This window comes from Mytilus edulis, chromosome 7 (genome assembly GCF_963676685.1).
Source record: "Mytilus edulis chromosome 7, xbMytEdul2.2, whole genome shotgun sequence".
Lineage (NCBI taxonomy): Eukaryota > Metazoa > Mollusca > Bivalvia > Mytilida > Mytilidae > Mytilus > Mytilus edulis.
This window is the reverse complement of record NC_092350.1, coordinates 6,271,750-6,299,190: the sequence shown is the minus strand read 5'-3', so window position 1 is coordinate 6,299,190 and position 27,441 is coordinate 6,271,750. Positions and strand designations below refer to the sequence as shown.

General features: G+C 33.0%; 1 protein-coding gene across 1 annotated transcript in view; it reads left to right on the top strand.

Annotated features, from left to right (window-relative positions):
* The window catches only part of LOC139529818 (glutamate receptor ionotropic, kainate 3-like), a 28,094-nt gene continuing 653 nt past the window's right edge, over window positions 1–27,441 (top strand). The window contains exons 1-13 of the mRNA XM_071325731.1: window positions 1–401; window positions 10,802–10,960; window positions 11,781–12,017; window positions 12,827–13,017; window positions 14,426–14,479; window positions 15,234–15,330; window positions 17,761–17,921; window positions 18,659–18,778; window positions 19,213–19,338; window positions 20,083–20,244; window positions 21,953–22,256; window positions 23,029–23,563; window positions 24,109–24,307. Coding sequence (XP_071181832.1) covers window positions 323–401; window positions 10,802–10,960; window positions 11,781–12,017; window positions 12,827–13,017; window positions 14,426–14,479; window positions 15,234–15,330; window positions 17,761–17,921; window positions 18,659–18,778; window positions 19,213–19,338; window positions 20,083–20,244; window positions 21,953–22,256; window positions 23,029–23,563; window positions 24,109–24,307 — 2,424 coding nt within the window. The 5' untranslated portion in view covers window positions 1–322. The remainder of the gene's footprint in view (window positions 402–10,801; window positions 10,961–11,780; window positions 12,018–12,826; window positions 13,018–14,425; window positions 14,480–15,233; window positions 15,331–17,760; window positions 17,922–18,658; window positions 18,779–19,212; window positions 19,339–20,082; window positions 20,245–21,952; window positions 22,257–23,028; window positions 23,564–24,108; window positions 24,308–27,441) is intronic.

Below are 27,441 nucleotides of genomic sequence, written 5' to 3'. Positions count from 1 at the left end.
AATTATATCAATTCTAACAGTTATGTGTTGATATTTCTCTTCTCCAGGAGTCAATAATAGTATAACCCTCGGACAAGGGCTGTGGCTATCGCTAAATCTGTCTAAAGTGAAAGTTTGTTTGTCAAGCTGGAATTGGTCAGTCCGAATGTTTTGAAATAATTAAATTTGTACTATAAATGCAAAAGCTAGAATCAGTTACAACATTCCAGTTTGCACTACAAGAGTTTATGACTGTTGCAAGGACTAGATTCCTGTAGAGAAATAAGAACTAGATTCCTGTAGAGGCATATTACCTATAACCTGGTGAATACATACTTTCAGCATGAGATTAAAGATATTGGTTTTCTTCAGTCTGTGCACTGTATTTTCTGTGAAGTCTTTCAGTACATATTTAAACGCAGGTATGTTTTAACTTCATGCATATAATGGTTCCTGGATTAACATTCAAAACAATACACATTTAAAACGGTCAAAAGATTTTAAAAAATCACAGAAGTTTCTGTTTCAAACAAATTTATTTTGTAATCATAATTTCCATTACATTGTTTGCCATGAACCACGGTGTTTAAGTGAAAACTGTAATTGCAAACCTCTGACGTCATACTCTGTAATAAGATGCATGATTTAACAATACCTAGACAAAAATATATAATTCATTGCACTTTCTATATAATTGCATTAACATTCAATATTCAATGCGATAAAAAGTACACCTAAATATGCGCATTTGAAAGATGATTTGTTGTTCGGTCATTAGTTGAACATTTTCCTATTTTTTTCTAAGAATTATCTTATAAACTTATAAATACGCTATTGTTTTTGAACTTATAAGACGCTAGTATAAAGTATTTTTATACATTGTAGATGCAAATTTTATACAATATATTTGGTTTAGTAGATGCACACCCTTTTTACATACAACATGGACTTTTGTTGAAAAAAATGCTTTACTCAGTACTCGAGTTATAAAACTTGTGCTCGAACCAACCAAACATGTATTTTGATGGGACAATTTCTGATTGTGATAATCGTACTCGAAATTTTGTGGCGTCAAAGTCACACTTCTTATTCCTGATTTAGGAACAATTAATGTGTTCCACCTGCATTTTTGATATGGGTAAAGAATAATTGATACAAGAATTCAAATATAGAATAATATCCGATGAGTACAATGTAACCGAACATCACAAGTACAAATTGCAAGAGGCTATATCTTCTATAAGCATTTTGAATACGTTTTGATGCTACGTTATCAAACATAAATATCAATACACCATTTTCTACATTTGAAAATGCCAGTACCAAGTCGGGAATATGACAGTTGTTGTCCATTCGTTTGATGTGTTTTATCATTTGATTTTGCCATTTGATAAGGGACTTTCCGTTTTTAATTTTCCCCAGAGTTCAGTATTTTTGTGATTTTACTTTTTACTACAAATGCAGAGTAGAAACGTGAATTAATTATTTTTAGCGTGTAACAAATTTCTTCGGATGCTATAGATAAATTACGAGTTTTGATGGACCTTTCAATTTTGCTGACACTTTTGACTCTTCAACTCTTAACACTACACTTACATGTACGCACCATCTAATAAAACAAAGGTTTCCCTCATGGTCGTTTGAAAAATCTAATTGCAAGTATTTTTGCTGCAACTTTCAATGGTCATCTTTTTATCCGACAGGTGACTCATTATGATGCTTATTTCTTACATGATTTCTTCATTAGTTGTTATTGGCTTTGAATAAGCTGTCGATAACTGCAAGTACTTGTTGCTTGGTTTTCTGTTTGTATCAACTTGATGAGTGAAACCCTATTCAACTGATTTTTATAATATGTTTTTATGTTGTACTGTTACACAACTGTCCAAAGTTAGGTGGATGGGAACTCCCTTACATGTTGAGCCCCGCCGCTTTCCGTATATGTGGCTGTCCCAAAGTAAGGAGCCTGTAGTTATGTGGTTGCAGTCTGTTTCTGTTTATCATATTTTTTTTCGTTCATTTTTATAGTTGTTAACTAAAAGGTACGGATTGTAATTATACTCGAAGGTCTAACAAGTAAATAACTTGAAAGCCATGAAACAACAGGAATGAACTAAAATACCCAGGAAAGATTAGGCAGTAAATGACAGTTAGTGACACCTAAAATAGTACGACAATTAGTTTAAATTAAACAAAAAAATCACTGCTCAAGAAAAATAATAATCTTAACAGTAGTTATTGTTATCAAATAATGACGTTCTATTACAAAGTTATGCAAATTTATTTCAGCTCGTTTAAGAGAAGGTCGTTCCTCCGGTTAGAGAAGGCTTTTTTCTTCATTTAATTCATACTTGCCCTACCTGTTCGTATAGTGTTCACTGTTTCAATGTTAATGAGCATAAAGTTTTCATTCATTATTCAATAGAAAAAGAAAGCAAATATAAATGAGAATTTGATGCTTTTTTGAAAATGACACAATCTATATAAAAGTTTTATATGTGGTACAGACGATTTTTTTATGTGGCATACATCCTCAACATCATAATCGTTTTGGTGTGTTATCGGTAACTGCTTGCCTGATACCTGCATTTTTGACATAAGTAAAGAGTAATTGATACAAGAATTCAAATATAGAATAATATTCGATGAGTGACCGAACAACACAAGTAGAAATTACAAGAGGCTATATCTTATCTACGAATTCTGAGTACATTTAATGCTACGTAAATCTTCGGATGCTATAGATACATGTAAATTACGACTTTTGATGGACCTTTCGTTTAAATGGACACTTTGACTTTTCAACTCTTTACACTACACTTCCACACCATCTAACAAAACAAAGGTTTCCCTCAAGGTCGTTTGTAAAATCTAATTGCAAGTATTTTTGCTGCAATTTTCAATGGTCATCTTATAATCCGACAGATGACTCATTATGATGCTTATTACTTAGATACATGATTTTTTTATTAGTTGTTATTGGCTTTGAACAAGCTGTCGATAACTGCGAGTACTTTTTACTTTTTTTTCTGTTTGTATCAACCTGATGTGTGACGCCCTCCCTTTTCAACTGATTTTTATAATATGTTCATATGTTGTACAGTTACACAACTGTTTAAAGTTAGGTGGATGAGAACTCCCTTACATGTTGAACCCCGACGCATTCCGTGTATGTGGCTGTCCCAAAGTGAGGAGCCTGTAGTTAGGTGGTTGTAGTCTGTTTCTGTTTATCATAATTTTTTTTCGTTCATTGTTTTTAATTATTTTCAGGTCTTAATTTTTCTCGTTTGAATTGTTTTACATTTGTCGTTTCAATGTTTTTTACAACTTACTATGCGATAGGGGTTTTTCACATTGTTGAAGACCGTTCAGTGACTTATAGTTGTTAACTTCTATGTCATTATGAACACGTGTTGAGAGTTCAACTTGTCTCATTTGCATTTATACCGCATCTTCTCAATGTTATATGTTTTCATGTTACCATTAGTCTTTTCTTAATTTGGTATAACAAAATAAATCCCTCTAATGTCACATAACTACAAGGTCATTCCACCAACACTATTGTACTTTTCACGCTAGTCTCATATGTCAGTGCAATTTTCTAGTTGTTACCGCAATCATTTTTGTTTAAAAACCTGGACATTATAAACAGGGTTTTCATTTAGTAAATGACTATCATAGTAATATAAGTTTTTATAATCATTTATTATAAAAAAGAACTAAAAGGTACTGATTGTAATTATACTCGAAGGTCTAACAAGTAAATAATTTGAAAGCCATTAAACAACAGGAATGAACTAAAAGACCCAGGAAAGATTAGGCAATAGACGACAGTTAGTGACTCCTAACACATTATGTACTTCGTCAGTCGTAATACAGATCCGGTGTGGTAATTTGAATGATTATTTAGTACGACAATTAGTTTAAATAAAAAAAAATCACTGCTCAAGAAAAATAATAATCTTAACAGAAGTTATTGTTATCAAATAATGACGTTCTATTACAAAGTTATGCAAATGTATTTCAGCTCGTTTATAAGAAAAGGTCGTTCCTCCGGTTAGAGACGGGTTTTTTCTTCATTTAATTCATACTTGCCCTACCTGTTGTTATAGTGTTCACTGTTACAAGGTTTATGAGAATAAAGTTTTCATTCATTATTCAATAGAATATTAATAGGCCGTATACTATTGTACAGCTCTTAATATTAGCTCATTAGGTAAACAAAGAATCAAATACTAGTAGTAGCTAGGCATCCGTGATATGTTTTTATTCTCAAATTTGGATCTATTGTCAAACAGAAAAAGAAAGTTAATATAAATGAGATTATGAAGCGTTTTTTTAAATAACACATACTTTATAAAAGTTTATATGTTATACGACTGTTATTTTCTTGTGGTATCGGTGATTATTTGTCTGGTACGACTAATTTTATATTATTACAGATATTATTTGTGATTCGACAAATTTTATATGTTATATGACATATTTTATATGTGATACGACTGAGTTCATATTTCAGATGTTGAACGACATATTTTGTATTCTAATTACCACACTGAGTTATGTCGGTTTCTGATTGCCCTTTGATATCGTTGGTTTGAGATTGCCTTTTGATATCGTCGGTTTCAAATTGCTCTTGATATCGTTGGTTTCAGATTGCATTTTAATATCGTCGGTTTCAAAATGCCCTTTGATATCATAGGTTTCAAATGGCCCTTTGATGTCGTAAGCTTCAAATTGCCCTTTGGTAGATTGTCGGTTTCAAATTCCCATTGCTTTGTTGGTTTCAGATAGCCCTTCGATATCATCGATTTTAGATTACCCTTTGATATCGTCGGTTTCAGATTCCTCTTTGATATCGTTGGTTTAGGATTGCCTTTTTATAACGTCAGTTGCCCCAATTTACTTCTATCTGCATATGTAGCAACTCTTGTACTCAAGTATGACTGAACTTATTAGATACGTCTTCTTCGGTTTGTTTAATGCTAGTTATATAAAGATATCGTCGTTTGCTGACTACCAGCCTAAGTTTCTTAGTTTTCTTATTGTCACCTTAGAAACCCTTGTTATCTGAATAACGCTCTTGTTTACATCGCTTTTAAGTAGCCATCTTGGAAACCCTTGGTATCTGATTAACGCCTTAGTTTACATCGCTTTCTAGTAGCCATCTAAAAAACCCAAGGTATATGATTTTAAAACACCCATCGTTTCTGATTTCCTCCTTAAAAACCTTAAGTATCTGATGAACGTCTTAGTTTACATCACTTTCTGATTGCCATCTTAGACACCATTGGTATCTAATTAACGCCTTAGTTTACATCGTTTTCTAGTAGCCATCTTAGACACCCTTGGTATCTGATAAACGCCTAAGTTTACATGGTTTTCGGATTGCCATATTATACACCTTGGTATCTGATTAACGCCTATGTTTACATCCTTTTCGGATCGCCATATTAGACACATTGGTATCTGATTAACGCCTAAGTTTACATCGTTTTCGGATTGCCATATTAGACACCCTTTGTACCAGCTTAAGTTTCTTGTATTTTTTACCAGGTTCAAACCACCATTTTTTCCTTTAAAAATGTCCTGTACCAAGTCAGGAATATGGCCATTGTTATATTATAGTTCGTTTCTGTGTGTGTTACAATTTAACGTTGCGTCGTTTGTTTTCTCTTATTTTTGAGTGTAAATTGACATCGCGATAAGACGTGTCACGGTACTTGTCTATCCCAAATTCATGTATTTGGTTTTGATGTTATATTTGTTATTCTCGTGGGATTTTGTCTGATGCTTGGTCCGTTTCTGTGTGTGTTAGTTACATTGTAGTGTTGTGTCGTTGTTCTCCTCTTATATTTATGCGTTTCCGTCAGTTTAAGTTTGTTACCCCGATTTTGTTTTTTGTCCATGGATTTATGAGTTTGAACAGCGGTATACTACTGTTGCCTTTATTTATAGCCATCTTAGCAATCCTTGGTATCTGATTAACGCCCTTATTTACATCACTTTCTGATTGACACCTTATACACCCTTGGTATCTGTTTAACACCCCAGTTTACATCGCTTTCTAGTAGCCTACTTGGAAACCCTTGGTATCTTACTAACACCCTTGTTTACATCGTTTTCTGATTGCCATCTTAGACACCCGTAGTATCTGATTAACGCCTTAGTTTACATCGTTTTCTGATTGCCATCTTAGACAACCTTGGTATCTGATTAACGCCTTAGTTAACTTCGTTTTTTTATTGCCATCTTAGACACCTTGGTATCTGATTAACGCCTTAGTTAACTTCGTTTTTTTATTGCCATCTTAGACACCTTGGTATCTGATTAACGCCCTAGTTTACATCGTTTTCTGATTGTCATATTAGACACCCTTTGTACCAGCTTAAGTTTCTTGTTTTTTGTATAGCCATCTTAGCAACCCTGTTATCTGATTAACCCTCTTGTTACATCGTTTCTGATTTTCTCCTTAAAAACCTTTAGTATTGATGAACGTCTCATTTTACATCGTTTTCTGATTGCCATCTAAGACACCTTTGTATCTGGTTAACGCCCTAGTTTACATCGTTTCTGATTGCCTCCTTAAAAACCCTGTTATACTGCAATCAGCTATTTTACTATACAGATAAAGCTATACGTATAAACGTTAGCTTTATACGTCAATGACCTCAACTCACCTATAAGCCCCGCCTACTTACAACGTCACGTCACAACCATGACAACTTGTAGTAACAATGGTCAAACTTTTATAAATTTAAACCTGTTATGTCTTCAAACTGGTAATTTATATACCATGTTTATCAAATGTTATTAATTAAATTCATTTTCCCTTTCTAATTCCTTAAATTGTCAATGCTTACCGCCTAGACTACGCTCATAGGGAAATACCCCAAAATGGTACCCCAAGGGGGAAATTCCAAACACTTTTTTTAATGATATTTGTTTCATATTTTTATTATTTTTTATTATTTTTTATCGATTTCAGTATAAAAACAATATACGTATAGTGTCTTGAAATATGAAATTTATTTGTATTCGGCACGAAACGGGAAAATGCTCGGTAGAACCTCGCATTTTCCCGTTTCTAAGCCTCATACAAATAAATTTCATATTTCAAGACACTATACGTATATTGTCTAATTATCCGATTAACGCCCTAGTTTACATCGTTTTCTGATTGCCATATAAGACACCTTTTGTATCTGGTTAACGCCCTACATGTAGTTTACATCGTTTCTGATTGCCTCCTTAAAAACCCTGTTATCTGATTAACGCCCTAGTTTACATCGTTTTCTGATTGCCATCTAAGACACCTTTGTACCTGGTTAACGCCCTAGTTTACATCGTTTCTGATTGCCTCCTTAAAAATCCTGTTATCTGATTAACGCCCTAGTTTACATCGTTTTCTGATTGCCATCTAAAACACCTTTGTATCTGGTTAACGCCCTAGTTTACATCGTTTCTGGTTGCCTCCTTAAAAACCCTGTTATCTGATTAAAGCCCTAGTTTACATCGTTTTCTGATTGCCACCTAAGACACCTTTGTATCTGGTTAACGCCCTAGTTTACATCGTTTCTGATTGCCTCCTTAAAAACCCTGTTATCTGATTAAAGCCCTAGTTTACATCGTTTTCTGATTGCCATTTAAGACACCTTTGTATCTGGTTAACGCCCTAGTTTGCATCGTTTCTGATTTCCTCCTTAAAAACCTTTAGTATTGATGAACGTCTTATTTTACATCGTTTTTTGATTGCCATCTAAGACACCTTTGTATCTGGTTAACGCCCTAGTTTACATCGTTTTCTGATTGCCATATTAGACACCCTTTGTACCAGCTTAAGTTTCTTGGTTTTTTCATAGCCACCTTAGCAACCCTTTGTATTTTAAAACGGTCTTTTTTACATCGTTTTCTGATTGCCATCTAAGAAACCCTGTTATCTGATTAACCCTCTTGTTAACATCGTTTCTGATTTCCTCCTTAAAAACCTTTAGTATTGATGAACGTTTTATTTTACATCGTTTTCTGACTGCCATCTGAGACACCTTTGTATCTGGTTAACGTCCTGTTTACATCGTTTCTGATTGCCTCCTTAAAAACCCTGTTATCTGATTAAAGCCCTAGTTTACGTCGTTTTCTGATTGCCATCTAAGACACCTTTGTATCTGGTTAACGCCCTAGTTTACATCGTTTCTGATTTCCTCTTTAAAAACCTTTAGTATTGATGAACGTCTTATTTTACATCGTTTTCTGATTGCCATCTACGACACCTGTGTATCTGGTTAACGCCCTAGTTTACATCGTTTTCTGATTGCCATATTAGACACCCTTTGTACCAGCTTAAGTTTCTTGTTTTTTTTTATAGCCACCTTAGCAACCCTTTGTATCTAAAAACGATCTTTTTACATCGCTTTCTTGTAGCCATCCAAGAAACCCTGTTATCTGATTAACCCTCTTGTTTACATCGTTTCTTATTTCCTCCTTAAAAACCTTTAGTATTGATGAACGCTTTATTTTACATCGTTTTCTGATTGCCATCTAAGACACCTTTGTATCTGGTTAACGCCCTAGTTTACATCGTTTCTGATTGCCTCCTTAACAAAAAACCCTGTTATCTGATTAACGCCCTGGTTTACATCGTTTTCTGATTGCCTCCTTAAAAACCCTGTTATCTGATTAACGCCCTGGTTTACATCGTTTTCTGATTGCCATCTTAGACACCTTTGTATCTGGTTAACGCCCTAGTTTACATCATTTTCCGATTGCCACTTTTATGTTTTTCAGGTTTTTGAGTAACAATTGAAAAATATTTGTCCTTTTTTAAATGCCATTGATTAACAGCAGAGAATAAAGTGTTTATATAATTAAATTATAAATGGAGACAGTCTGTCGTAATTTGATATGCAAACCTGAAAATGAGCATGGTTTACAAATAGAAAAAATTATGTAACTAACTTTTAAGTGGATGCTAAACCTGCGTATTTGTATATTACAAAGCGTCATATTCCAGACACTGTACATTGTACTCATAATATTTTATTGAATTAATTCTTATTGTTTACCATCTCTATGGGAAAACTCTGTATTCATCAATATCTAAAATAATTCATCAATTTGTGCAAACAAAGTCCCTGGATAGTACTGTGGATATATCAGTTTAATGTCAGAAAACGTCAACAGAATTCCAATAAATTGTGTAAGCATGTCATCAAATAACTTCCACTGATTGCATTAGCTAAGCCCTTCATTGCAGTCTGGGATCTCCACCTGGCGTGTAAAAGATTTATTTTATAATTATAACAGTATGAGATTTGAATTTGAATCAGTTTACATATGATTTTTTCAATTATTTTTATTTAAGGTTTTAATTATGTTTCAATAGAATTTACAGTATTTCATGTAAATAGAGTTGATGATGCAAGAAAACTTGCTATTATCATATACTTATACTAAATAACATATGATTTTTACTGTATGATAATAGCATTAAATCAACGCAAATTCCATATTTTTCGAATTGGTGCTTAGCGGGCTGATATGAAAAATTTATCACATGCTTCGAGTGTTATCACATGCCTTTCCGTAACGTTATCGCATGGCATTCCGGTGATACTCGGCAAATTCCGGAAAACATACCTCAATGCTACATTTTCACTAAAAAACTTACAAAGTAGTGTACAATCTCAATTTTATAGCAAAACAATTGTTTGGATACTGGAAAGTATATTTTGTAAAATAATAATAAAAACAAAATCAAATCAAATTATTAAATAAATGCGTTTTTTAAAAGTTTCAAACATAATTTAGAAAGTTACGTTAAAAAAGTTTACTTTTTCAAACAGTGTTCATTATGTATATTTTTGAATCATTTCTTTTGTCGTTTCGTCCATATTAAAATGTTTTTTTTTTCTTCTGTTGAGGCATCTGATAGACAGATTTCATATCGAATGTACTAAATTTGGGATCCGACGTCCGTGAACTTTTTACTCTTTGAACTTCTATTTGGGAACCACGTAAAAGGATCAATATATGAATTTGTGATTTTTCTCCATTGTTGAAGCATATGATAAAAAGATCATAACATGTCATTTTTCATATCGCATGTATTATCAGCCCTCGGTCAATATCAGCCCTCGAGCCATGCGGCTCTTGGGCTGATATTGAACCTAGGGCTGATAATACATGCATTATGAAAAATGTCATGTAATAATCTGATATTATCCAATAACTCAGATAAAATATCGTTGCTCTATAAATTGAATATGATTAAGTCATTAAAATCAGAAGATTCCATTTGAAAATGTAGCGTGTTAGTCGGGATATTTTTTTTGGCAGTTTCAAAGTCTAATTTATATTATATTGAGATGGACGTGTGTAAATAACAAAAACAGCAAAACCAAAAAAAAAAATTAAGAAGCACAGTCATTTGAAATTTTAGCCCAAATATATATAAATATATTTATTCATAGCTAAAATGTGTGTTTTTTTTAATGCAGCATGTTATAGAACACTTTTCATCAAACAATTACGAAGATAATACTTTCAAAGTAGATCTTTTAAATCTTTTTGGCTATTTCAAATTGACCCCAATTTTGGTTTATTTTGCTCTCTGACACTTAATCATAAGTTTTATTAATATTTTATCATAGTCATGTAATGAATGATTTATCATGGATACAATATTATTCCAACTAAAATGTTTATAATTTATATTACTGACTTATATGTACACTCCTTTAATACACTTCTACAATGAGGACAAATGTTGCAACACAAATTACTTTCAAGACAATAACACTAATTTTTTTTCTTCTAATTACAGCAATTGTTGGGTACAAAAACCGCACTAATTTTGAGAATTACAAAACTATTGCTGAAACACTGGAAAAGAACTCATCTTTGCATTTCTGTAAACTGAACTTAACGGAAGTAGCCTATGATAAAACAGACGGACCACATGTTTACCAAAGTCTTACCTCTGGTATGTCTACTACAACAACAACAACAACAACAACAAATAATTTAATAAATGTATAAGATGGTTTTAATGTATATAACAATGATAAAAAATGAGCCTTCTTGATTCGTACAAATTATTTTTTGTTTTACCCTGTATATATCTTTTCTTGTTTTACCCGTGTGACAAGACCGGTACATTCCATGTTTAAGCGTGGTGAACCTATGCTTTTCGACGTACAAGCTATTTGTAAGCTAGAACTATTCAATTTGAACACCGCGGAAAAAGACGTTTAAGTAATGAATGTTTTGTGTAACATAGTAAAATTCATCTTCATAATTTCGGGTTTCCTTTTATTATGCTTTCTTTAAACAAGCTAAAGGAACATGCTGCCATACAAAAACCAGATCACAAAAACAAACTGTAGAAGGTTTATATAAACTATCAATTCAATTTTTACCTGCAGTATATGCCTATAATGGCTCAGACATCTGTAAATGTTGTGAATATGGTCTCGGCCTATTTCAATTAAGAATAACAACTTAAAAATGAAGATAAACCAAATATCAAAGGTCGAGGAGGACAGTTTAAAGCAAGGACAATAGAAATAGGTAATAGACAAATTTGATCAAAAAAATTCACAATAGTTGAGAATTACATGTAGTAAAACAACCCCCGCAACAACGATTTTAAATGTGTGTGTAAGGCATACAATACACTACTGACCTTTGATAGTTTGTAAACTCAATTCCTTATTCAAAACAGTTCCTATTGCTATTGATTACCGTAACATCTTGTGAACGCCAATAATAATATGTTAGGTTTTTTTTTGTTTTTGTTTTAGCTCGGTCTCTATTTGATGATGACCGAATGGCTATAGCTATCGGCCCTTACATCGATGTCTTCACTTCCATGCAATATGTGATCCGAAAGCAGGTTCATTTGGTTACCGAGTCTTCAAGACAGCCAGAGCCGTCAGAAAGAACCTTTCCGATTCTTCCCGATGCTTCTTCTATGTCTACTGCGATAGCACAAATTGTTGAAAAACTGAGGTGGAAAAAAGTGGCGTTTTTATCCCAAGGTAATATGGTAGTATTTGTAAAGTTAATCTGTTCTTACGTACTACAAATCTTTAGCAACCTTGTACACGTCGATTAAAATTTAAAAAAAATATGTCTATGCTTAAGAAAACTTTGATGATCTAAATGACAGAGATAAGTGAACATAGTACCTGTTTTGGCTTTATATTGTACTACATGATCGATGTATTCATAAAGCTTCCTACATAGATATAGGAAGATGTGGTGTGAGTGCCAATGAGACAACTCTCCATCCAAATAACAATTAATAAAAGTAAACCATTATACGGCCTTTAACACGGAGCCTTGGCTCATACCGAAGAAAAAGCTATCAAGGGCCCCAAAATTACTAGTGTAACACCATTCAAAGGGGAGAACCAACGGTCTAATCTATATAAAAAACGAGGAACGAGAAACACGTATAAATTACACAAACAAACGACAACTACTGTACATCAGATTCCTGACTTTGGACAGGTACAAAAATGTGCAGCGGGATTAAACGTTTAAATGGTACCAAACCTTCTCCTTTTTTCTTAAACAATAGCATAACATCACAACATAGAAAACCACACGATAAAATATCAATTGGAAAGACATGTACGTATTCCAATAGTTCCCCTTTATACAGAGTAAGACAAATTCATTCCTTCTGCGTTGAATCTTTTACAACTTTCTCCAGAAATTTTCAAAATGTTTAAACAGCATGCTCATTTCACTTACATTTACTAACGTTTATAAAGTGACCTGTATTTGTTATTTTGTCCCTGGTAGAGAGTTGTCTCATTTGAAAACATTCATTCTTTTACAGGTGATTTTGCACCTGTATTGTCATTAAGTCAAAAGAATATATTTGTCTTCCCAACACAACTTCCGGTCAAGATAGCCAGTAAGGATGACCCAGATTTACGACAGACTCTAACAACTCTACGAATAAATCACATGGAAAAATTCATACTGCATTCAATGGACAGAGAAGTTGTTAAGAACGTCATTTTTGCGGTAGTTTTACTATTACTTTATTTCCATTTTTTTACCCGACAGTGACATTTTGAGTGTGTCAGTGGTTATAGATTCAGATGCATAAAATTAAAATTGAGAATGGAAATGAGAGACAATAACTCAACCATAGAGCAGACAACAGCCGAAGGCAACCAATGGGTCTTCAATGCAGCGAGAAATTCCTGCATCCGGAGGAGTCCTTCAGCTGGCCCCTAAACAAACATGTTACTAGTTCAGTGATAATGGACGTCATACTAAACTCCGAATCATACACAAGAAACTAAAATTAAAAATCATACAAAACTAACAAAGGCCAGAGGCTCCTGACTTGGGACAGGTGCAAACATGCGCTGGGAACGGGAGACCAATGACACAGAAATTAACAGTCATATGGGTCTGTATGGCCTTCACCAATGAGCAAAGCTAATACCGCATAGTCAGCTATAAAAGGCCCCGAAATGACAAACGTAAAACAATTTAAACGAGAAAACTAACGGCCTTATTTATGTAGTGTTGGTGATGAAAAACAGTTTTATATGTAACCATCAACAAACGACAACAATGAATTAAAGGCTCAATTTCATCAGTTTTTGTTTGTCTCGTTGTTTTAATAACTTTTTATCGATTTATGAGATTTGAAAATGGATACTACTGTCACTTAAAACGTAGAAATCACAAAAATACTTTACTCCAAGGAATATTCAAAACGGAAAGTCACTAATCAAATGGAAACATCAAATGATAAAACACATTAAACGAATGGACAACAACTGTCATATTACTGATTTGGTACAGGCATTTTCAAATGTAGGAAATAGTGGATTGAACCTGGTTTTATAGCGCTAAACCTCTCACAGAAGTGGCAATCGTTAGAAGCAGCATTTAATTAACAAAATCAATATCTTATTATACCTTTTTGATTTAATCGATCTTACAAGTGTTAATTAACTTTTTATACTTTGTGTCTAATACTGTATTATGTAATTTCACATGTTTCATCTTGAAAAATAAAATAATTACAAAAAAAAAGTTCATCTAAAAAATAAAATCACAAAAATACTGAACTCCGAGGAAAATTCAATCGGAAAGTCCCGAATCAAATGGCAAAAATCAAATGACAAAACACATCAAATGAATGGACAACAACTGTCATATTCCTGACTTGGTATAGGGATTTTCAAATGTAGAAAATGGTGGATTGAACTTGGTTTTTTAGCGCTAACCTCTCACTTATATGACAGTCGCATTGTTGACAAAACAAATCTCTATACATATCAGGCAGAACATCTCAATCTACTTCACCAAACCAAGTATCAAGCTCTTAACTGTAAAATGGTGGGAAGTTTCGGATACTAGTAGTAGGTCTTTATTTTTCAGACTTAAAATAACAACTTTCTGTATGTTTCAGGCGAAAGATCTTCATTTACTTCATCATTCAAGGAAGTGGTTTCTAACCTATTTGGTAATTAATTACCTTTAGTTATTAATTGTGTTATAGCAATTTTCCTTCCTGAATTATTTTATTTCACCTTAAAATATTGGCCGATGCTAGACTGTATCTAGGTCAAGTAAGCTGCCGACAAATGCATTATTGCTAATATAAAAGATGTGGCATGATTGCCAATGAGACAACTCTCCACAAGAGACCAATCTACACAGAAATTACCAATTATAGATCACCGTACGGCCTTCAACCACAATGTGCAAAGCCAATACCGCATAGTCAGCCAATACAAGTTTGTTATGTCTTAATGATCAATACATTTTTGGACAGAAACCTAATAAAATTATGAATTGAAACACAAATCAAAGTACACAATTAGATCAGTACATTGATATTTATTTGCTTTTTTATTTCAATAGCCTAACATTGTTTACGTTTGTATCTTCATTATACATTTTATATTTCTGCAAAATTTCATATGAAGCAAGGAGGCAAAATATATTCATAAACTGACAATGGCATGGCTAAAAACGATATAAAACAAACAGACAAACAATTATAGTTCACAATGAACAACATAGAAAATTAGAGACTGAGCAACACGAACCCTAACCTTAAAACTGGGGGTAATCTCAGAGTCTTCTTCATTTGTATAATTTAACACACAACATGTGATTAGTTAGTGTATTATTGAGGAGGATAAAGCCTGTTGAAAAAGGTTTCGGATTCTCCAGATTAACATAGCTTGATTTTTTTGTGAATTTATTTTAAGGATTTTGAAGATATATTCGATGCAAGCTTTCCTACGTCTGCTACCCTGTACGGTTTACAGATGCTCGATCATAACCAACTTACTATTGGGATACCAGGTAAATCAAAAACAAATGAGTTATGTCATATATGTTTTAATACAAATTTAGAGTATAAAAAATATATAATTAATTCAAGTAAAGAATCAAAATGTGTTTGTCACTCGAATTTCTCAGAATGGATGGTCGTTTGCCGAATGCCTATTAGTTCATGCATGTTCAGGACAAAGAAACATTTCAGCTTTCCGTTACTGCTTTATTGATTGAATTCGTAATTTGAAAAAAAATTGTGTCCCTCTACAATTTGTTATTGCTCAAATACACCTTTTACATCAGTTAAGTTATGCAAAGTGCTATACGCGTCGTCTTTTGCCTGCGTATATGTAACGATGCGAAGCAAGTAGTCATACCATCTCAAAATTGTAAAGAAACAACATTTAATCTTGACCGGTGCGTATGAGTTGTAAAATTGGGAAGGCGTCAGGGAGGAAAAAAGAAATCGTATAATGCGGATGGTCTGACTGTGGGTGTTCGAGACACCATCGATGAAAATATTTCTACTGGATCGCATATTGTGTAATATGGGGACGAAGTCCCCTATTACAGTAGAAAATTCCCCGAATTTTTCATTATACTAATGAACTCAAAATCGTTCAAATTTTTTTGTCGTGTTTTTTAATTTCCGGATCTGCGCAGAACATATAACTCTACTTCCTTCTTCCGGTCTTGTTGTCGTGAGACTTTGATTAGTCTAGTAAAATATAGGAACTCAAGGAACACAATACCAATATTTCATTTTTAATCATTCTTTGTCTTTGGTATGAATAAACGTTAGGCCTACCTGATGCATTGCGTTTATTTGTTGACATTGAACATGATGTCATAACTAAAATAACGTCACAAGTAAAATCCCTAACAACAGAACCAAAATCGGAAACGTTACGGTATTTCCGTATCTTTTTTTTAACAAATATTTAAAATACAAAAAAAATAATTTAAACAAACTTCGTCCCCATTCACAGGTAATGCCTGCCTCATATTATGGGGACGGAGTCCCCAATAACAGTAGAAAATTCAATAAAAAAAAAATACGGGAAAATTTCCCGAATTTTTCATTGTACTAATGAACTCAAAATCGTTCAAATTTTTTTTGTCGTGTTTTGAAATCCCGGACCTGCGCAAAAATGTACAATGTACTTCCTTTTTCCGGTCTCGTTTGTATGAAACTTTGAGTAAAATATATATTTATCAGTCTAGTATAAAATAGGAAGGAACGCGCAATATCAATTTCATTTTTAATAATTCCTTGATATGAAAAAAACGTTACCTGGTGATAGCGTTTCTTTGTTTACATTGCATATGACGTCATAATTTAAATAACGTCACAACTAAAATCCCTAACAACAGAACAAAAATCGGAAACGTTACGGTATTTCCGTTTCTTTTTTTTAACAAATATTTAAGTTACAAAAAAATAATTCATACAGACTTCTTCCCCATTTACAGGTAATGCTTGCCTCATATTAAACATAACTGTGTATCACTGTGTATCAATACCACCGGATAAAGATACCCTTGTATCACTGTGTATCAACACCACCGGATACAGATACCCTTGGTATGGTTCTCAAATCATTGTCTAAGAAAAAACTTTTTCTGTACAAATACCAGCTGGATATCTGTTTGTTTATTTATGTACAGTTATAAATGTAGTTTTTCTTGGACAATGAACAGACAACCAGAACAAGGGTACCTATATCCGGTGGTGATGATACACAGTGAACACCAGTACAAAAGTGTAGTAAGATTTTATACATTTCGTTTGCTTTAAATTGTAAGCAGGATTAGTTTTATTCACATTATTTTTCTGCGTATGAATTTTTCTTGTGTTATTATCACCACTCTTTACCTAATTTTATAAAAGGACGACAATGATGGAGGCATTCCTGAGGGTGGAGATGTGTTTTTGTTCTATGCAATGAGTAGAAGGATAGTCCTATATATGTTTTCGCATGCTTAGTAAATTTTAACGTTCTTATACTGATACTGATATTGATATTTTTATTATTATTAATTTTTTTTAATGTCCCCGAAGAAACATTTTATAGGACTAAGTGTTAGGATAGAATCGATAGAAAATGTCGCTTTTTCATAAGTATAGGATAAGATTGCAAGATTGAGACATTTTAAAGACTAAATAGCTATAGGTGATAAGGTTGCTTATTTTGCATTCTGCGATAAATAGTCGTTTCGTTTACGGAAGAAAATATTGAGTTACCTTAATATTTGTGTTAATGACCCGTAAACGTGCCGTTTTGAAATGCTATGTTTCCTGCTTACTATATATAACAAATGTTCTGTTTTGAAAAGCTTATGTTTCATGTTTATGGCCCATAGTAAAGATGTTCTACTTTGGAAATTTTTGTTTTATTATTTTGTTAATCGTATTTGCCTGACATATTTTTTTTTATTATTGATTTTCATTTGTAGGAGATTACTTTAAGAAAAAGTCCCGATTTGAAGTTGCAGTACTGGTTGACACTGTGGATATGTTGCGTCATTTCCTGTCCCAAGGCACTGATTGTAACGCAGAACCGGAAAGAGACAGATTTATTACAAAAGAGAAAATCTTGGATAAAATGCAAGATCGGGTAAAGTATTTTCATTTCACTGAACATCTATATCTAACAGGTTACAAGACGAATGGTGAATAAACTCATCATCAATACCAGGCTTAATATTTTGTACACTAGACTCGCGTTTCGCCTTCAAAATATAAAAAGAAAGATGTGGTATGGTTGCCAATGAGACAACTGTCCACAAAAGACCAAACAAAAGACCACAATTGACGCTCGAATAAACAAAAAAACATAAAAAGGATTATTAAAGAGAAGAGGACAATAAAAGTACAGAATTCAACAGCATTCAGGACCCTAAATTCCGTGACGTTTCACCAAAGCGGCTCCAGTTATCTATTTCTGAGGTAGAGAATCCTTATCAAAACACACTTTCGGAGCACCTAAGTTTAATCCAAGTGTTTTGGAGTCTTCCTTTGTATCTGCCATTTTTCTATGTAGTGTTTTAAAGGCTGTTGTTTGTGTTTTGCTATTCACGGTCTATAGACACAGGTGTCAGTCTTTCTTCGACGTAACGATTTGATTCCCGCCTTATAACCCCCCACTTTTTATACAAATAGTTATATCATAATATTTTTTTGTAAATGTATTTATGACAGTAGCCCAACAACAAATATTACCAAAAGAAACCTAGTTTTTTTCTTACTTTTAACATGGAAGTTTTATTACCAGAATTTTTCATAGTATTCTCTCAGCTAAGTTTAAATTATATTGAGTCAAGTATTCAAATACTTTCTATAATTTGTCGTCAGGAAAACCAATATAATGGAGCTTTAGGATCATATCATTGGATTCTTAAGCCTGAGACACAACTTCGAATAAAAACTAACTTCAACATGAGTTTAACACGATTGAATGGTAAAGTAGAACAGGTGAGTAACGTATTAATATATTGGGATGTGTCGACGTTACATAAATGTTAAAATGTTTATACAAATATCGTACATCCTTAAAGAAACCTCATAAATCTCCTATGTCTAGATATACTCATGTACATTATACATATATCTTACACAACCATTATAATCGATGAATTCCAGAAAAAAAAATAACAGTTATAGCTTATTTTTTAAAGTCAAGTAGGATGTCATCTAAATTTCATCATAATTTCGATAAATGAAATATTGCATTACATTTAATTCGTTGATAATAATACATTTAGATTCGTATTGTTTGTAATTGAAGTGATCCATATTGTCGTTTTAGATTGTTTCGTGTACATTTTTATACATTTTTACATTTTAGATTGGTTCATGTACATTTTTATTCATTTTAGATTGGTTCATGTACATTTTATACATTTTAGATTGGTTCATGTACATTTTCTGATAGTGGACCTATCCTACATGTAGACAAACCAATGGACAGGGATGTTGACCACAAATTGCAAGAAGTTTTGAAAGATAAAAATTTCACCGTCATTACTCGTTTAGTGAGTATACTTATTTACTATTCAGGATTTTTTGTTTAAATGCAGTCCTTTCGTTTGTGTGCATTAATCATGTTAATGTAATTATGTGTAAGCATATTATAAAACATTTATTCTGAACACCTCTTATCTCAAAATCAGGTGAAAACTTATACAAATGAATTATAAAACAAATTATAAAATTATCTTTGATCCGTCTCATGGTAACAAAACAGATTTTAATTAATGTATAAACATTCATCTCTTATAAACCACATTTGTCATTTTCGTCTGTGTATTTTGTGAAATGTTGTTTGCAATTTTGTCGTCTTTCTTTTGAACATCGTATTGGCCTTCAAATATGCAAATTGGAGTGTTCCTGGTTGAAAGTAAATTCTGAAAAACTCTTCCCATTCATGGAATTCATTACGTGTTGTTTTCTTTTCCATCTGTGTTCCTTCGGTTTATGGGTTTTGATTTCTCAAAAGATATCCTTTCTCTCATTTTGATTAAATAGTGATTAAGATAATAGCATACTGTTGGCTGTACCCCTATTTATGACATTTTTTTTACATGTTATGTCTGTTTGTTTTGTTCACAAACCGTTGTCAATATAATGAATTTTTATGCGACTGTCATACTGGTGATAAACATGAATTAAAATAATACTAAACTCCATTAAAATAATACTAAACCCGGTGGAAAATTCAAAACAGCTATCTTGTCTTTTCTTATAGAGTTGTATTATTTATTCCTTTATTTTTGTAGGATCCACCATTTGTTCAGAGAGGACATGGCGGTAAATATGAAGGTTTCTGTGTAGATATTTTAGAGGAAGTGTCCAGGATAATGAACTTTGAATTTAGTATTAAACTGGCAGACAATGGCGTTAGTGACTGGGACAAAATCATCAATCAAATAGTAAAAGGAGTATGTATTGACTGAATTAGTAAAACATGATATCCAAAATAACACACTAAAAGACTCCAAGTTCAGCGTCATAAACACTTTTTATCATTTTATGCATGTATGCCTACTTTTAGTATTTGAAAATTATGATAGATATATAGAGACTTTAAATATAATTTTTTACCAGAAAGACATGATTTACAAATAACCTACCATAGGCAAAATCTTAAATCAAAATGACTCGTTAATTAAGTTATTATTGCCGTTTACAGAAGACTTTTTTAGTTTTTGCCTATTATCTTAAAAAATGTTTGAAATATACAAGTGCCTTTCATCACTAATTTTACTAAATAGTGGCAATAGTTGATGACGTTAGTCAACGATAAAGCTCTAGATTACTATACCACATGTATGTGCTGAAAAATCAGAGAAAACTTATCAATTGAGTTTATTAATTGATAACCAAACGGGATTAAAATCATAATATAAAGTTTTTTCAAAGAGGTGAGCTTTTTGGAATGATATTTTTTACCGATATTCTTATTTGATCTTTTTAACTTTTTTTGGATTTGAGCGTCACTGATGAGTCTTTTGTAGACGAAACGCGCGTCTGGCGTATATACTAAATTTGGTCCTGGTATCTATGATGAGTTTACTTACTGGTTAAAGAAAAGCAAATGTCTTTAAGGTTTTTTAACCTGACTTTTCTGTAATACCTGTCTCAGAGAGCTGCCGTTATCACAATTACGAAGCGCATTGCAAAAATTTTATTCAACAGAAACACTCATGTATTATATATATGTATATATATATATATATTATATAGGCGTAAAAATAATTTTCACATGTGGAGATATATATATTCATGAAATAATTAGTAAGATAAGTAACAGGTTAACAGTTCCAGTTCTTGAACCTCCTTTCGATTTACTCATCTTACTGTCTTGCACACTCGTATATATAGGCGTAAAAAAACAATTTCACATGTGTGCAGATGTATATATATATATATATATACAACTCGTCTAAACATCAACCCAACAATGTTAGATCTGTACGATATCACAGTAGCATGGGTTCGAATCCCGGCGAGGGAAGAACCAAAAATTTGCGAAAGCAAATTTACAGATCTAACATTGTTGGGTTGATGTTTAGACGAGTTGTATATACATTATGTACACAGCCATTTATCACCATCATTGATGGCGATCCGATGGATACATCTGTGGTAGGGTTGTCACTGACTCAGACGTACTTATATATATATATATATATATATACTTATTTTATTATTTTATTATTTTATTTAATGAATATATATATATATATATATATATAAAACGTCTGAATAATAGTCAACGATTTTCCCACGAGGGCGCTGGATCGTTACGAGTAACGATACATGTTCATAATAAATAAATTATATAAAACGTAGATTTTCTGCAGTTATCTTTAACAGACAGGTAAAATATGTAATCAAAATTGATGCTTATTATTTTGTTTTAGGATGGAGATATTATCATCGGATCTTTGGACGTTAAATCTTCACGTTATGAGTTAAACTCTTTTTCGACTACATTCTATTATGGAGTGCATGGCAACTTTTATTTTTTACAGAGAAAAAACTCATATATCATAGATATAAAAAGTAGATTGACTGCCGTTACCTTCAATAGACAGGTAACATATCTATAAGTAATTAAAAATGATGCTTATTATTTTCTTATAGGATGGAGATATCATCATCGGATCTTTGGACGTTAAATCTTCACGTGAAGAGCAAATCTCTTTTTCAACTACAATAATGGACTCTACTGTTAGCATACTGTTACAGAAACCACCAGCTACGCCCACTTTCTTCCAATTCCTCGGGCCATTTACCACACAATTATGGTTTACAATCCTTGGTGTTTTCTTTGTTGTTGGAGGTGCACTTTATCTGATGGGACGATATGATACAACACAAAGAGAGTCGGAACAACAATTTGATCTGAAAGAGAGCTTATGGTACTCTCTTAACGTTCTTTTACAAGGTAATAACGATAATAGGGCCTAGTCATGGATTCCCTTTTTTTAAAGGTAAATATGTTAGGATTTAGGATATACTTCTAGATCCTGTATTCTTACAAAGTAAATAAAAACGCCCGTGACATAACCGGTCATACCACTGTTGCCTTTATTTCAAAATGTACATTTATTATTTGTAAAGTCATGCTGATAGCGAAGTGCACAGTTTTATCTGCTTTCAAAATCTATCTTTTTAAAACCCGTCCTGGTTTCACTACTACAACCAAAATCAACATGTGACATATACTTTTGGTATCAGTAATATATTTGACCTAGAACTTGTTAATTCTGGGTATTTGGAAAAAAAAGGGGACTCGAATGATGTAATTTTAATTAACACTATTGTCCAGCAATAGTTATATATGAAGTTGATTCGTCATGCCGGCTAACAAATGGATTTCGTTGTTTTAGAAGTGTATATTGTTGTCCGATACAGAAAGAACTGAATATTCACTTCAAACAATTTTAATGCGAACATCTGTGATAACGAAATGCACAGTTTTATTTCAGTGCTCCGAAATATTTCTGTTTGAACCCGTATTTGCTTTCTAACTACAACCCGAAATATTATGTGATAGTATGGGTGTCAATGATAGTGTTGGTATTTTGATAATAAAAGGGCTTGGAATGGTAAAACTTCTAATCAACACTATTATTCTGTATTATATTTTTATTTAGTTTAATTCTTTGATTATGCTAACAATAGGCATATTATAGTCATGTTTTTTTCTGTTACAGGAGGAACTGAGTACTCACCTCAGACAACTTCTATGAGAACAATTGTTGCTATTTATTGGTTTTGTACTCTTATTATAACTACCGCCTATACGGCTAATCTTGCTGCTTTCCTCACGCTAAAAAATATTGACAACAGAGTCAAGACTGTGGATGCCTTAGTCACACAAAAGAAGATCAGCTACGGTGTCCTAAAAGGAAGCGATTTAGAAAAATTCTTTGAAAAGTCTGATAATGACGTTTATAAAAGAATGTGGATACATATGAAGTTAGATGATGTCACTCTCATGCCAGATAAGAGAGATGATGCAAGGAAAATGGTTCAAGGGGACAATAATAAATATGTGTTTTTGGACGACAGTGTAATGAATGACCACTATGCTATGGAGCACTGCACTGATTTGGAATCGATACATCAAGGATTCGGTGATAAACAGTATAGTTTTGGTTTCCCACGTGGTGCTCCTTATAGGGATGATATCAATCGTGCACTGCTGATGCTGCAGGAGAATGGTCACCTAGATATTCTAAAAGGAAAGTACGTATACATAGAAATAACCACTGGTCTGTTTGATTTAAATACAAATGCATATAAAAGGGGACGAAAGATACTAGAGGGACATTTAAGATCAATGATCGAAAATAAACTAAAAACACCATGATTAAAACAGAAAAAGACAAACAGACAAATAATCTTACACAAGACACAATGTAGGCTCCTTAGTAAAATGAATTTAATGGTCATTCATAGACTTGAGATCCAAAGTTTCATAGCCTAAAAATTTGATATACTTAAGTGATGAACTATTTGAACGAAGAGGACTCAAACAGAGTTGCCAAATCCATTAATTATCAACTTATTCTGAGGGAGTAAACAAGTAAGTTTCGTTATAATGTCTAAATTTTAAGGTAATGAATTTAAGAAATGATTGCGACAAATCATGTCCGTAGAGAACGCTAACCACAGAGCTGATGTTACTCTCAACCAGCCAAAGAATAGACGCAGCAATAAAAAATGAAAATATAAAATTATAAAGTTGAACCTGAAACGGTGTACTGGTTAACCCGATTTATTTCTTGCAGATGGTGGCGTTCAAACTGTACACAAGCGGAAGTAGCGAAGAGTCAGATAAAGTCCAGTTCCGAGTTAGAAATTGAAAACATGTTTGGTGTTTTTCTGATTCTACTTGGTAGTATTGTTCTAGCAATCATTGTTGAAGTTTCTAAGCGAGTGAGAGTTGAGATAGAAAAACGATGGTATAAAAACAAAGTTAAAAAAGAGGTAAGTTATACATATGTTACAATTAAAATAAGAATGATTACAAGAAGATTTTGGCAACAGTTATCAACAATAATGTCTACATAAGACTCATTTAACGCTCATACCAAAATAATTATAACAAGTGAAACTGCGAGCTACTGCTCACTGAGGATATCCCCGCCGCAAGTGGATAATATTAATAGTGTAAAAATATGCAAGTGTTCGGTAAACAGGAAGTTGTCGAGTGATGAATCTGAAAACGCATCACACGGTATAGCTGACTTATATAAATCCTGAAACCAAATTTCAGAAATCCTTGTATTGTAGTTCCTGAGAAAAATGTGACGAAAATTTTCAACTTGGCTATCATGTGTAAAATCAGACAAGTGTTCGGTAAACAGGAAGTTGTCAAGTGAGGAATCTGAAAACGCATCACACGGTATGGCTGACATATATAAATGTTGATACCAAATTACAGAAAGGGTGGATGTGTAGTTCCTGAGAAAAATGTGACGAAAGTTTCATGGGACGGACTGACTGACGGACTGACGGACGGACTGACAGACAGAGGTAAAACAGTATACCCCCCCCCCCTTTTTTTAAAGCGGGGGTATAAAGACAAAGAAGTACGAATTCGAAGATCATTGAAGACCCAAATTTCCTAAAAGTTGTGCCAAATACGGCTAAGGTAATATATTCCTGGGATAAGAAAACCATCAGTTTTTCGTAATATTTAAAGTTTTTTTAACAGGAAATTTATTTAAAATGACCATATAATTGATATTCATGTCAACACCGAAGTGCTGACTACTGGGCTTGTGATACACTCGGGGACGAAACGTCCATCAGCAGTTGCATTGACCCAGTGTTGTAAATGGTTATTAAAGATACCTCAATCATTAATAAAACAAAATCATGTTTCGAGCGTCACTTATGAGTCTTTTGTAAACGAAACGCGCGTCTGGCGTATATACTAAATTTAGTCCTGCTATATATAATAAGTTTATTTCATGAAGAGGTTAATATCGGCAGCAGTATTTAAACGTCATTAAACAGAAACAATACCAAGAACAAAATTGCATCTGAAGCAAAATGTGTAAAATTGTAAATTAATCAACAATAATAGTCCTTACAGCAACCTCAATAGAAATGCAGGAAGAACAAATGCTGTGCAATGATTAGCGCCAATTTAATTTTTATTTGATGCTGTTTTGTTTCAATGTTTCTATAATGTTATAAACTCGAAAAATGTACAGCTTTACATTTAATTGGCAACTACCTTAAGATGAAGACTGTATCCTGACTTCTAAATTTCTTTCTGTATTATTTGGATACATTTTATATTTGACATGAGTGGATATTTTATAGACATATACATGCTGTTTCTTCTTTATTCCTTTATTTATATTGTATGAAATGTCAATGCAGACAATGTTAGAAAGGAATTGTTTCAAATAAGCAGCCGTATTTGGCACAACTTTTGGGAATTTTATATCCTCAATGCTGTTAAACTTTGTACTTGTTTTGGCTTTATAAATAATTTGATATGAGCGTCATTGATGAGTCTTATGTAGACGAAACGCGCGTCTGGCGTACTAAATTATAATCCTGGTACCTTTGATAACTATTTACACCACTGGGTAGATGCCACTCCTGCTGGACGTTTAGTCCCCGAAGGTATCACCAGCTCAGTAGTCAACACTTCTGTGTTGACATGATTATCAATAATGTGGTCATTTTTATAAATTACCTGTTTACAGAACTCTGAATTTTTCGAAAAACTAAGGATTTTCTTATCCCAGGCATAGATTACCTTAGCCGTAATTGGCTGAATGTTTTGGAATTTTGGATCCTCAATGCTCTTTAACTTTGTACTTGTTTAGTTTTATAAATATTTTGATATGAGCGTCACTGATGAGTCTTATGTAGACAAAACGCGCGTCCGGCGTACTAAGTTATAATCCTAGTACCTTTGATAACTATTTACACCACTGGGTAGATGCCACTGCTGGTGGATATTTCGTCCCCGAGTGTTTCACCAGCCCAGAAGTCAACACTTCGGTGTTGACATAAATATCAATAATGTTGTCATTTTTATAAATTTCCTGTTTACAAAACTTTGAATTTTTCGAATAACTTAGGATTTTCTTATCCCAGGCATAGATTACATTAACCGTATTTGGCACAACTTTTTGGAATTTTGGATCCTCAATGCTCTTTAACTTTGTACTTGTTTAGCTTTATAAATATTTTGATGTGAGCGTCACTGATGAGTCTTATGTAGACAAAACGCGCGTCCGGCGTACTAAGTTATAATCCTAGTACCTTTGATAACTATTTACACCACTGGGTAGATGCCACTGCTGGTGGATGTTTCGTCCCCGAGAGTTTCACCAGCCCAGAAGTCAACACTTCGGTGTTGACATGAATATTAATTATATGGTCATTTTTATAAATTTCCTGTTTACAAAACTTTGAATTTTTCGAATAACTTAGGATTTTCTTATCCCAGGCATAGATTACCTTATCCGTATTTGGCACAACTTTTTGGAATTTTGGATCCTCAATGCTCTTTAACTTTGTACTTGTTTGGCTTTATAAATATTTTGATATAAGTATCACTGATAAGTCTCATGTAGACGAAACGCGCGTCTAGCGTACTAAATTATAATCCTGGAACCTTTGATTACTATTATGTACAAAAAAAAAGAAAAACAAATATGTAACACATCACGAACAACATCCACTGAATTACAGGCCAGTGACTTGGGACAGGCACATACATACATAATGTGGCGGGGTTAAACATGATAGCAGGATCCCAACTTTCCCATAACCTGGTACAGTTGTGTAACTGTATATAGTTTAAAATGCATGTATTTTTATTCTGCATTAACTGGTATTTAAATCACATATTAAGATACTTTACAAATGTTTGGTATATCTTGTAAGTCTAAATGAAAACACACATAATTGGAATTGGGAATAATTAGAATTGCAAGATTTCCAAACGAAGTGTGTCGACTTTGTAAGCTATGGATACATCCATTATTTATCCAATTCCCGCGTAAAACATGTAGTTAGTATCTAACTTAAATTCACTTGTTCACCTTATATCCATGCATTATCTGTGATTGTGATATTACCACTGGCCT